The sequence below is a fragment of the Hemiscyllium ocellatum genome, chromosome 24, assembly GCF_020745735.1.
Source record: "Hemiscyllium ocellatum isolate sHemOce1 chromosome 24, sHemOce1.pat.X.cur, whole genome shotgun sequence".
NCBI lineage: Eukaryota > Metazoa > Chordata > Chondrichthyes > Orectolobiformes > Hemiscylliidae > Hemiscyllium > Hemiscyllium ocellatum.
Genome location: NC_083424.1, coordinates 49,387,436 through 49,400,342, shown reverse-complemented (window position 1 = coordinate 49,400,342; position 12,907 = coordinate 49,387,436). Strand labels below are relative to the sequence as shown.

General features: G+C 41.7%; 1 protein-coding gene across 1 annotated transcript in view; it reads right to left on the bottom strand.

The window, feature by feature from the left end:
- Nucleotides 1-6,054, bottom strand: part of LOC132827405 (protein HIRA) — a 111,835-nt gene extending 105,781 nt beyond the window's left edge. The window contains exon 1 of the mRNA XM_060844073.1: nucleotides 5,601-6,054. Within this exon, the coding sequence (XP_060700056.1) occupies nucleotides 5,601-5,637 (37 nt within the window). The 5' untranslated portion in view covers nucleotides 5,638-6,054. The remainder of the gene's footprint in view (nucleotides 1-5,600) is intronic.
- Nucleotides 6,055-12,907: the final 6,853 nt, after the last annotated feature.

The window sequence follows — 12,907 nt, the reverse complement described above, 5'->3', positions numbered from 1 at the left end:
AACTAGCATGGTGACAAAACCTCCGAGAACAAATCTACCAGCTCAGCGAGCAAACTTACAACCTGATTCACAACATGAACTACAAACCTTCTCCAAAATCTAGCAAGTTTCCTTCTGCCAGCTACTACTGAAGTTACCTCCACTGTTCCAACCTACAACAACTCAATGCAAAAATATGATGATTTCACATTGCTGGTCATTTTACATCTGGGTCCTCAAGTTACTAACCTCATTTTTTCGACCTAAACAAGTCATTTCACATAAGTTAAAATGATATTACATTTCCTCCTTTCCCCCAGAGGTCTGACACCTATGACACAAGAGGAAACTCCATGTGCTGAAAACACAGACAATGAAACACACATCTTCAACACCCTGGAGACTAAACCAGAAACTAGGCGTCGACATGAGATTAAAGACAGAGCAGGATAAAAGCGAGAACGTGAATATGTTGTAATGAACCAAACCCAACAAGAGTTTCAACATCAATCATAAGACTCAAGCTTACCTCCTTAGCCCCGGCCCCCAGATATACTGACCACCTGCAATCCTCCACCAGTCAAGGGTCATGTTGGTTAGCATTGTTAGGTTATGCTCACAAATGTCATCGAACCTGATAGTCTGTCAGATCCATCCAGTGGATAAGTTAATTAGAAACTCATCCCCCTTGTGCAGCATGGAATGATTACAGCATAGGAAGAGGCCATTTGGCTCATCATATCCATCTTGACATACTACAAGGGCAATCATCTAGTTTCACGTCTACATTTCTTCACTATAACCTTGCAAATTCCTCTTCAGGTGCTTATCAAATTCCCTTTTAGGGGACACAATTGAATCTGCTTTCACCGCTCCCTCAAGTCCCATTATATGATGAATTTCATTAAGTATTCTCTCACACTTCTTTCATAACATGATCGGGATTTACATTGACAGGTAAACTGTAACCACACCATTTAAACCATTCCCAAAAGATGTGAGAAGTACCACTAGTAAATGTCCATCCATCAACCTAGCAACAACAGGACCACATGAATTCACTCCACTGTGGTCAGTTCTCAGCTGCTTCAGCCATCTGCATTCCTATCAACCAGTTGCTCTTGACATTGCCTAACCAAAACTTAGTCTTCCTCTGTTTTTAAAGACTATAAATATAATAAGTTTCTTGGGCCAAAGAAAACCAAGTCAAACTATACTTATCTTCTTTCTGCTGAAATCAAATTAATAGGTGCATAAAACAAACAGTTTTAATTGAAAATAGACTAAGCAAATTTATAAGTAGAATGCATTTCATGTTTTAAAATTCAAAGCCATACAAACTGCTTCATGTATTTCAAAATATTTCGGATGTGTTTACCTTGACAATTACATAATCACCAAAAATATGGAAGCAACATTGCAAGACTTGAAAGCAGAAAGACTGGACTACTTTGGGCACATTTAGATGAATTTGCAATCATGCAACAGAGTGAGTCCATCCAAGACACTTCACAGGAACATTACAACAATTGATACAGAGCTAAAAGGAGGAGCTAAAAGTTTGGTTCATGACAACGTATTAAATTAGATATCCAAATATTGGTCAAAGAAGGTCAATGGGCCAAATGGCCTGCTTCTGCACTGAAGAGATTCTATGAAGAGGTAGATTTTTATGAACATCTTGAAGGGGAAAAAAAAGGACATGAAGAATATGCTTGCTAACAACTGTCTTATATTTGTAAAAGTTCCAGGTACTCTGACTGAATACAAATGGAATATCAGGGTAGTCTAATGAAAATGTCAATGCTAAACTTAAGGATGAAAGGATGTTTCTTTGCTAAATTAGGAGTTTGAATAGTTAACCAAAATGATTCCACAGGGCAAATGAAACCATACAGTTTGAACAAAAATGTATGTCAGTAGGAGAAACTTTTAAATTCATGGTTGATCTGCTGGATCTCATCTCAATCCCTTTGCTTCTGTTGGTGCTTGTGGTCACTGCCTCAACTCAAGCACTTTGAAGAAAGGAAACAATGTTTGGCCAATCTACAGTTTTGAGGATGTGATCAGCAGGGAATGTAAATGGCACCTAGCAGTTATAATATATTTGGACCTTTCAAAGGCATTCAATACAATGTCACACAAAATGTTGTTGCACAACACAAGGGCTCAGGGGTTGTAAGTTATATATATCTCATGGATAGAGGAATGATTCATGGATAGAAAAGAGATGAGGAATAGAAATGTAATTTTCAGCTTATAGACTCTAAGTGAGGTACTGAAAGAGTCAATGCTGGGCCTTTTCTTTTACAAACTACATAAATAATCTAGAAGAAGCAACTAACCAGACTGTATCCATATGATTGAAAGAAACAGCATGCTTAGAGCTCAGCAATCCCATGCCCAATGGGTCAAAGTGCAACAGTCCAGTTGCTGCCAGGTGGCAAACAATTAAGCAACTAATTGGAGCAGAATTATCCACATACATCCACATTCTCAATGATGGAGAGGCCAACACATCAGATTGGCACATCAGCCCGTTCTGAAGTCTTCAACCTATTCGATTCACTCCAAGTGATAGCAAGAAGAGGCTGAAGGCACTGGATACTGCAATGGCTATCAGCACTGACAAGGTTCCAGACTTACGCTTTAGAAATACTTTCACCCACAGATGAAGCTGCTCCAGTATGGTTGCAACACTGGCATCTACCTGACAATTTGGACATTTTTCCAGATATATCTTCTCTACAAAAAGACAAATCCAATCAAGCTAATTACATCTCCATCTGCAAAATGATGGAAAGTGTCATCAACCATTCTCTCAAATGGCACTTATTCAGCAATAAATTGCTCCCTGACATGCAATACGGAGCCTGCCAGAGCCACTCAATACAAAACCTCATTACAGCTTGGTCCAAACATGGTCAAAGTTTAGTTCAAATAGTAAGGTGAATATCGCATGAAGGTGTCTTTGTAAAATCGAAGCCAATGGGAATTGGGGAAAATTCTCCACTGCTGGGAGTCATACTAACAAAGGAAGTTGTTGGAGGCCAATCATTTCAGTCCAAGGCATCACTACAGTTTCTCAGGGCAACACCCCAACAATCTGAAATTGCTTCAATAATGACCTTCCTTCATCACAATTCAGATGTGAGGGCGTTTACTGATAATTGCATTGCATTCAGTATCATTCATGTCTCTGTAGGTACATGATAACATGCAGGAAAACCTAACATTCTTGAGCTAGGGTTGTTAAATTGTGAGTAATTCAACTCCTGGCTTCCCAAAATCTGTCCTCTAACTAAAAGCTGCAAGTGAGAACATACTTTGCGCTTGCTTGGATGAGTGTGGCTCCAACAGCATGCAATTACCTCAATCTTCCAAGGCAAAGTAGCCCACTTGGTAAATACCCCAACCAACAGACCAAATGTCCTCTCCTTCTGTCAATGATGCAGAGGAGCAGCAGTATGTACCATCTAGAAGGTGCACCGCAGCAACTTGCCAAGTGTCCTTCCACAACATTCCAAATCTGCCACATCTGCAATATAGGAGGACAAGAGCATGGGAACACCAAGAGCCGCACCTAAAAACACTCTATCCTGACTTGGAGATACATCATCATTCTTCACAGTCAGAGGGTCAGAAACCTGTAACTCACTTCCTAACAGCATTTTGAGTGTATTTAAACCATGTGGACTACAGTGTTTCAACCTTGTGGTTCAAAGGGCAATTTGGGGTGGAAAAATCGGGTGGTTAGCACTGCTGCTTCACAGCCTCAAGTATCTGGGTTCGACTTTGGTCTCAGGCAACTGTCTGTGTGGAGTTTGCACATTCTTCCCTTGTCTGCGTGGGTTTCCTCCTGGTGTTCCAGTTTCCTCCCAAGACCAATGATGTGCAGGTTAGGTGAATTGGCCATGCCAAATTGCCCAGAGTGTTCAGGGACATGTAAGTTAAGTGCATTAGTCATCAGAAATGTAGAGTTTTACGGTAGGAGAATGGGTCTGGGTGGGATACTCTTCAGAGGTTTGGTGTGGACTTGTTGGGCCAAATGGCCTGTTTCAACACTGTGGGGATTCTAAGAAAAATAGATGCTGTCTTTGACACATATGTTCATATTCATACGTGAAAATACTGAAGAAAGCTAGAAGAAAAAGTATGATAAAGACACAAAGATTAGAAATTTAGATAGCATAAGTGAGTGAGCAAACAGCCATCAGGGAAAAGAGAGGTTCACCTTGTTTTGTTGTGAAGAAAAACAATATTTTTAAATGCTGCAAATTTATTAAATGTTGGTGTTCAGAGGAATTTGGATGTCATTGTACAAGAAAGAGAAGGTTAACACGTTGGTAGTTTGAGCAAGCAGTTAAGATTCGTGTTAGTAGGTCATGACTGAAAGGGGTAAACTATGTCAGTCAAACTCTGATGGAAGCTACACAAGGCTTTCATGAGACATCTTTCAGAGTAGTGAATCTGTGTAATTCCTTACCGCAGAGAGCTGTAGAGGCTGGGTCGTTAAGTATGTTCAAGGATGGGATAGGTTTTCAATCAGAAAAGGGATTCAAAGATTATGGGAAAAGGCAGGAAAGTGCAGTCTATTAGCCACAATCTCATGGTAAGCAGACTCAATGGACCAAATGGGCTATTTCTACTCCCATGTCTTATAGTATTGTACAATTTTGGCCACCATATTTGAGGAAGACTATACTTTACTTAGAAGGGGTACAACACAAGTTCAAGAGATGACTCCTGGGGTGAGAGGACTGTTCTAACAGGAGAAATTAACTAGAATGGGTTTATAATCTCTGAAGAATCAATGGTGATCTTACTAAAACATGAAAGGTTCTTTGAAAGCACCAAATGTTAGATATTTAGAAACTATTTCCATAGTTGGAGTGTCTAGAATTACAGGAAATATCAGGTTAAGGAGACGTCATGTCAGACTGAGATGAGAAGTTGTTCACTCAATGGGTCAAAAGCCTTTAGAATTCTCTTTCCTGGATGCTATAGCTGCTTAATTGTTGAGTATATTCAAGGTCAAGATCAACAGATTTTGAATGCGCAGGAAATCAGGGAAGTGGGTACAAAAGTGGGTTTGTAGATTGGTTAAAAGTTTTGAATGGCAAAGTGGGCTCCAGGAACTATGCAGTCTATTTCTGATCCGATTTCTTATTTTAAGACTGTTGTAGTTAGTTATCCCAAGTATATAGTCTCTGCGGTGACTGGTTCAGTCCCCATATCCCACTTCGCATTTGGTCCTCTAAATCCACCAATACATACACTGTGCATGCCTGGACCCTGAACCCCATCGCTCTGGGCATACAGATACCCAGGCAGAACTCTGGAACCTGGTACTCCTACCCATTCCCTCTTGGATTTCTCACTCATTCAAGGCTGCTGGGTCTCCTGGATCTCCAACTCTCCATTCAGGGCTCCAGCTTCCTTCCCATTCACCTCAGAGACTGACCAGGTGTTAAGTCCCTGCTATTAACTCCCATTCTGTGTGTGTGTGACAGATGTAGTCACCTTTGCTCTCCCCGGCTTCCTACCTCCCATTGCCAGAGGGGAGCTCGCCCGCTCCCCTGCACAGCTCCCCCCCCCCCCAACCCCGCGCACCCGCTCACCATTGTGATGGACCCAAGCGGGTTTCAGCAGCTTCATGCTGGGCCCTGATGCCTGGGACTCAAGCTGCTCCTCGCTCGGTCCTGGTGTCACCGTCCCCGGGGTGGCCCCGGTCTCTCACTCCGCTCCCGCCGGAAGGGAGCAACGCACTCAGCACTCCCCGGAAAGCCGCGAACCGCGGCCGCAACGCTCCGAGGAAAAGTCAAGGTCAGAATAAACGTTCCTGTGCGAAATGAACAACCCCCTCCCTCCCTCAAAAGATGATCCATTCGGTCAGTGCTCTGAGAGCAGGAATTATGACTTTCAAACATATCTGCAGCTCTTAACCTGAACACTTACCAATCTAACTGATTCATTTATTTATATATGTTGTAGAAGTTGGGTGAATGAATGGTGTTTGATGACCCAACAAACCTAAATCCCCATCCTATTTGTCTGTGACTAGTGTATTCAGCAACTGGTAAATCCTTCAGCGCCCTGCTGGAGAGAATGCAGTCCCAGTCACTACACGGAAGTGAAATCCAGTTACTCCCTAAGGTTTCCATTTATGGATAGAAGGTACTTGTATGGTTTCAGTGAATGAAGGAGTTTATTCAAGTAGATAAATTTGAAGATGTTGTTCTCTTCATTCCCAGAAGAGAACTGAAAAGAGATTTAGCAGATGAGCTCAAAATCTTGAGGCTGAGTAGACGGATTAGAGAGAAACTATTCCAGAAGGATTGAGATCCATCAATCCCAGAATAAAGATGACTGGCAAAATGACCAAAAAGTCGACATTTGGAAGAATATTCTCCAATGCGAGTGGCTATGGTCCAGAATTCACTATCTGAAAGAATACTGAAAGCAGATTGCAAATAATAAAACAATAACATATTGAAGGAAAAGATACTGCAGGACTGTATGGAAACTGTGGAGACAAACTAAATTACCTTTGCACAGAATTTATAAAACCATAAAAAATAGAAATAGGAGTAGTTCATTCAGCACCTATAGCTTGATACATCATTCAATAGGATAATGACTGATCCAACATTCCTCATTCACGTTCCTGCCATTTCCTTTCAACCCTCAATTACCCGACTGATCAAGAACCTATACAGCTCAGCCTTAAATGTACACAAGGACTCTGTCCCCACAGCTGTCTGTAGCAAGGAGTTCCAAAGACAACCCACAGAAATGATCCTACACTCTCTCATGGCCAGGCACTCGAAATAATGAACTTATGATGGACAATAATAAACTTATCATGGAGTTACAAAAGATGGACAATGGGAAATAGAACCCAGCCTTGATGAAAGTGACTGTGCTAATTCACATGCTGCACAATCCAGACAGCCTCCAGTTGCCCACAGATGATTTGCAAACAAACTTGACAGCTGTAGACCCTGCAATACACACCTGAAGTTGAACTTGAACAGGACCATGGAATGTTGCCTTTGGGACAATCGGGAGCAGTGACTCATTTACTAAATGCAGAGATGCCAAGCACCCTTATTTGGAGGGGGCTACATGCATCCAGTACCTACCATAAATGGACACCAAAGGGCCAGTCTGCCATCAATGTGCCAACACCTGTTTGAGTCTGATTGATCAAACTTGATTAATCAAACTTGATTAATCCATTGGCAGATCCTCAAGACTCTCCCAGAAGAGTCAGGAGGATAAGAATCATCGCAAAACCCCACTCAGGGTGGTAACTTGAGAGTAAGACCATCAGAAGAAGAAGACATCGCCATGTGGATTCCAGCCAAGTTCTAGTGTGATGGTATACAATCATACAAAGTTAAAGCATAAGATAGTTTACAGTATTTTTTCATTAGTTTATAATATACTTTATTGTTCTAACATTAATTGTGTTCAATAAACAAATATTATTGTCGATAAGACTCAACTAACAGTTCTTTTGCTGAATATAAGAATTTAAACACACTGTGTGGCGGGTACAACACTCCCATGTAGTGAAACATTATCCCAGCATTTACCCTGCCAAGTCCTTTAAGGAATCTATATCTTTCAATTAGATCACCACTTAGTCTTCTAACTTCCAATGAATAGAGTCCCACACCAGTTAACCCTTGCTCATAAGAAAACCCCTCAGTAGAGAGATCTTCCTAGCAAATCTTCTGTAAAATATTTTTTTTTAAATAAGGGGATTAGGACTGCTCGCAGTACTCAGCAGTCTGTACAATTGCAATAAAACTTCCTTACTCTTATAATCCAAACCCCTTGAAATAAGGGCCAACATCGCATTAGCCTTACTGATTATCTGCTACACTTGTGTGCTAGCTGTCTAAGTTTCATACACAAATACCCCCAAGTCCCTTTGTGTTGCAGGTTTTTTTGATTTTCTCCATTAAAGTAATACTCTTCGTTTTGTTCTTCTTTCCAAAAGAACAACTTCACATTTGCAGTGTGAAGCAAATGAGATGTCGTGCTGCACTGTAGCCATCCCATGGTTTTATGACGCTTTCAACACTTCAGGTATCCCAACGTAATTATAGTTAATCAAGTATTTTAAATATAATTCTTGGAATTAACAGGAAATGCATCAACAAATTAAAGTGCAGCAAGATCCCTCAAGTAGTAACAAAATAAGATAATTTGTCAGGGAGAAACCAGGGATTACTTTTCTCTTTATGACCTGAGATGTGGAATGCTCAATTTTTAAGGTGGACATGTTGGACATCCCAACATTTAAAAAAAAACCTGCTGCTACAGTGCAACACACCCTCATTACTGCATTCAAGTATCAGCCTAGATCATATGCTTAAGTCATTTAAAGTTCTAAGAAAATTGTACTTGATTCATTTGGAGGGAAGTTACACTTTGATGTGACTTAGTTTCCCAGATTATTGTATACAGAACAGGCAAATTAGCTTGGATCAATAATCTGCTATGATGAAAAATTCAAATCATTAAAGGATGTATGGTAAATGGGATTAAGAAACAAATTATTATTCTATTTCTAGAGAGAAAACCAATTTAGAGGTGTTTAATAGGAAGGGTAGTATGAAAACAAAGGATAGATTTATTGTCATTTCCGATAATTAAAATAATTTACATGATTGCATTTTAATTATCCCAGTTGTGGTACAAAAGCAATAATATCCAACAAGTCAGCAGAAAGATAATATATACACAATATTCCACAACAAATGATGCAGCATCCTCATCCTTTTATTTGAATTGTTGAATTTGTTTGCCAGTTTAATTTGTATTGTTAAAAGATTAAATTGTACTATTTCTCTGGACATTAACGTAAGGGTTAAACTGTACTGTCTTTCTCCAAAAAGCTGAACATGCTGGACATGCTGTGGCGTGGTGGTGACATTCTGTGTCACAGGCAGCAATGCAGGAATGTGGATGGCTATCTATTGTAAAGTTAAAAATCACACAACACCAGGTTATAGTCCAACATGTTTAATTGGAAGCACACTAGCTTTCAGAGCGATACTCCTTCATCAGGTGATTGTGGAGGGCTCGATTGTAACACAGAATTTATAGCAAAAATTTGCAGTGTGATGTAACTGAAATTATACATTGAAAAATTGATTGTTAAGCCTTTCATCTGTTAGAATACAGTGATAGTTTCACTTCTTTCATGTGTAAATCACAAAACCCTTTTTTTTAAAGTTGCATTCTCGGGTTAGCTGTTAACAATGGTGACAGCTAGACAATATGTTGAAGGTGTTAGCCCCCTGTGTTCTCTGTCTATGACCTGATGTTTAGATTGATTCTAATCTAAAAAGTGAGATAACAGAGTTTTGCATAAATTCATGCAGTTTTTGAGCTCAGAGTTTTACATGGATGTATGCAGTTTTTCAGCAAAGTGCAATGTAACTCTGCAAGCACAAATTCACCACACAAAATACATGTGTGCATGTAGGTCTTTGTCTGTCTGTGTGTATGTGTGTGTGTGTGTGTGTGTGTGTGTGTGTAGTGCAATGGTGATCACCTGTAATGTGACTTGAATCCAAAGTCCTGGTTGAGGCCCTCCCTATGGGTACTGAACTTAGCTATCAGCCTCTGCTCAGCCACTTTCCTCTGCTGCCTGTCCCGAAGTCCACCTTGGAGGATGGTCACCCAAAGGTCCAAGGCTGAATGTCCTGGACCACTGAAGTGTTCCCCAACTGGGAGGGAACCCTCCTGTCTGTTGATTGTTGTGCGGTGCCCATTCATCCGTTGTCGTAGCCTTTGCTCGGTTTCCCCAATATACTATGCCTCCGGGCATCCTTGCCTGCAACGTATAAGATAGACAACGTTGGCTGAGTCACATGAGTACCTACCATGTACAAAGTGGGAGGTGTTCCCACGCATAATAGTGGTATCTATGTCCACAATCTAACATGTCTTGCAGCGTCCACCGTGACAGGGTTGTATGGAGTTGTCCTGAGAGCCGGGCAGTTTGCTATGAACAGTGATCTGTTTGAGGTTATCAATGAGGATGAGCACCTCACCAAAACCTTCCCCACACCTCCATTACTTGCCTTTAAACAACCACCAAACCTCAAACAGATCACTGTTCGTAGCCCTGATATTGAAGCATATCATACCCACATTATCTTGGGGAATCACTGAGTCAGGAAATCATTTGTATAATGATTCCCTAGGATTTGGGCATATACATTTACATTACCTACGAGGATAATTTACATCATCATCCTACCATTGTATCTGGGCAACATGTGGTTATGGGGGTGGGGAGTGGTGGAGTACCTGTGAGCATTACCAACTGACCTGTATAAAGGGGACGTATTTCCTTTGTTCGGGGCCTCTTTTGACTTGACTTCACACACCTGCGAAGAGTTTCAACCATGTTCACCTAGCTTATACAGGCTTTAATAAACTTTAATTGTTTGCAGAAGTTGGTGTGTGTGAATTACATCTCATGTATGGAACCTCGGGAAACAAACCCAACATATGTCGGCTGCAGTAGGACTCCAACATAAATGGAACTTGAATATGCAATCATCTGAGTGTTGGTTGCATGAGATGAATGGGCCCACAAGGTAAGATTCACCTTGATCTCTTTCTCTGCCTCTCTAAACTTAACACTCAGCTGACTCCTCGACTCCTGGGACTTGGTGGTAATGGAATCTTTGAGGTAACTCGTACACTAACGAGTCGTTTTGCATGAAGCTGGGGTTTAATTGGGGTTAGAGTCCCCTGTGTTTTAATTGGGGTTAGAGACCTCTGGATCACATAGGGTTAGAGTCCCCTGGATTTTAATTGGGCTTAGAGTTCCCTGTGTTTTAATTGGGGTTAGAGATCTCTGGATCACTTAGGGTTAGAGTCCCCTGGATTTTAATTGGGGTTAGAGACCCCCGGGTTTTAATTGGGGTTCAAATCCCCAGATATAATAGAGTAAGAAAAGGGGTCCGTGTCCCTCTGAGACGTAAAATCAGAAAGGAGTTAGAGCCCCTTGGTAAAAGGGGTTAATGTTCTACAGACACAAGGTTTGAGGCTCCAGAGCATTAAAAAATTAGAAATCAGAAACTTCAAAGAAAAACATATAAACAAAATTTGATACATCTTAAAGTTATTGCCTTTATCGCCCACTCCACTCCTGGGAAGTACGTTTCGTACAACATGGCGTCACCATGAAAAGGGGAAGAAAGTGAAGCCAGTCCATTCGGATCCCAACAGTGAAGTGCACTGACTGCTGGGAAAGCTTTCTCCAGGTTTTGTTGTGGGAGTCTCTGTTTCTGGGCTGCAAACTCAACTCTGTGAGGGAAGGGGAGTGGCTTGCACTGTGGCACCTTGTGGTCTGCTGCAAGGGTTTTCTATTTTTATAAGTGTAATGTCATGGAGCGAATGCAAAAAAAAACGAGAAGGATTGGAGGATTTGAGCTATAGGGGAGGTTGATTAGGCTTTTTCATGCAGAGGTGGTGCGTGTATGGAATGAGCTGCCAGAGGAAGTCATAAAGTCATAGAGATGTGCAGCATGGAAACAGACCCTTCGGTCCAAACCATCCATGCTGATCAGTTATCCCAACCAAATCTTATCCCACCTGCCAGCACCCAGCTCATATCCCTCCAAATCTTTCCTATTCATATACCCATCCAATTGCCTTTTATATGTTGCGATTGTACCAGCTGCCACTACTTCCTCTGGCAGCTCATTCCACACATACACCACCCTCTGCATGAAAAGGTTGCCCCTTAAGTCCCTTTTACATCTTTCCCGTCTCACCCTAAATCTATGCCGTCTAGTTCTGGACTCCCCCAACCCAGGGAAAAAACTGTCTATTTGTCCTATCCATGCCCCTTATAATTTTGTAAAGCTCTACAAGGTCACCCCTCAGCCTCCTACACTCCAGGGAAAACAGCCACAGTTTGTTCAGTCTCTCCCTATAGCTCAAATCCTCCAACTCTGGCAACATCCTTGTAAATATTTTCTGAACCCTTTCAAATTTCACAACATCTTTCCGATAGAAAGGAGAATTGCACACAATACTGGAGGCTCGTACAATTGCAACATATAAAGGCATCTGGAGTATGTGATAGGAAAGTTTTGGAGGAATATGAGCCGGGTGCTGGCAGGTGGGACTAGATTGGGTTGGGATATCTGGTCGGCATGGATGAGTTGGACCAAAGAGTCTGTTTTTGTGCTGTACATCTCTATGACTCTGTAAACTTAGATCGAGGGGGATGTTTCAATGTAAATTATGCCATACTGAAAGTGTTTGATATTTAAATATTTCAGTTTGTTAAAACACTGCTTCAGAAAATAACGCAGTATCAGTTTTGCCTTATTTGAATTAGAACCAGCTGAGATAAAGGGTAGGGGGGAGGGAATTTGGGGGAGGGGTGCTGGGAATATGATAGGTGGAAGGAGGTGAGGGTGAGGGTGATAGGCCGGAGAGGGGGTGGGGGCGGAGCGGTCTGGAAGAAGATTGCAGGTCAAGAGGGCAGTGCTGAATCCGGGGGTTGGGACTGCGATAAGGTGGGGAGAGGGGAAATGAGGAAGCTGGAGAAATCTACATTTATCCCATGTGGTTGGAGGGTTCCTAGGTGGAAGATGAGGCGCTCTTCCTCCAGGCGTTGTGTGGTCAGGGTCTGGCGATGGAGGAGGCAAAGGACCTGCATGTCTTTGACAGAGTGGGAGGGGGAGTTACCCTTTATCTCAGCTCGCTTGGCACAACAGCCTCATTTCTGATGAAGGGCTTATGCCCGAAACGTCGATTCTCCTGCTCCTCGGATGCTGCCTGGCCTGCTGTGTTTTTCCAGCACCACATTTTTCAACTTGTAGAATTTCAAACAAATCAGGGGCTCACGGCCCTCAATCAATTTGTTTGATTGAGTTAA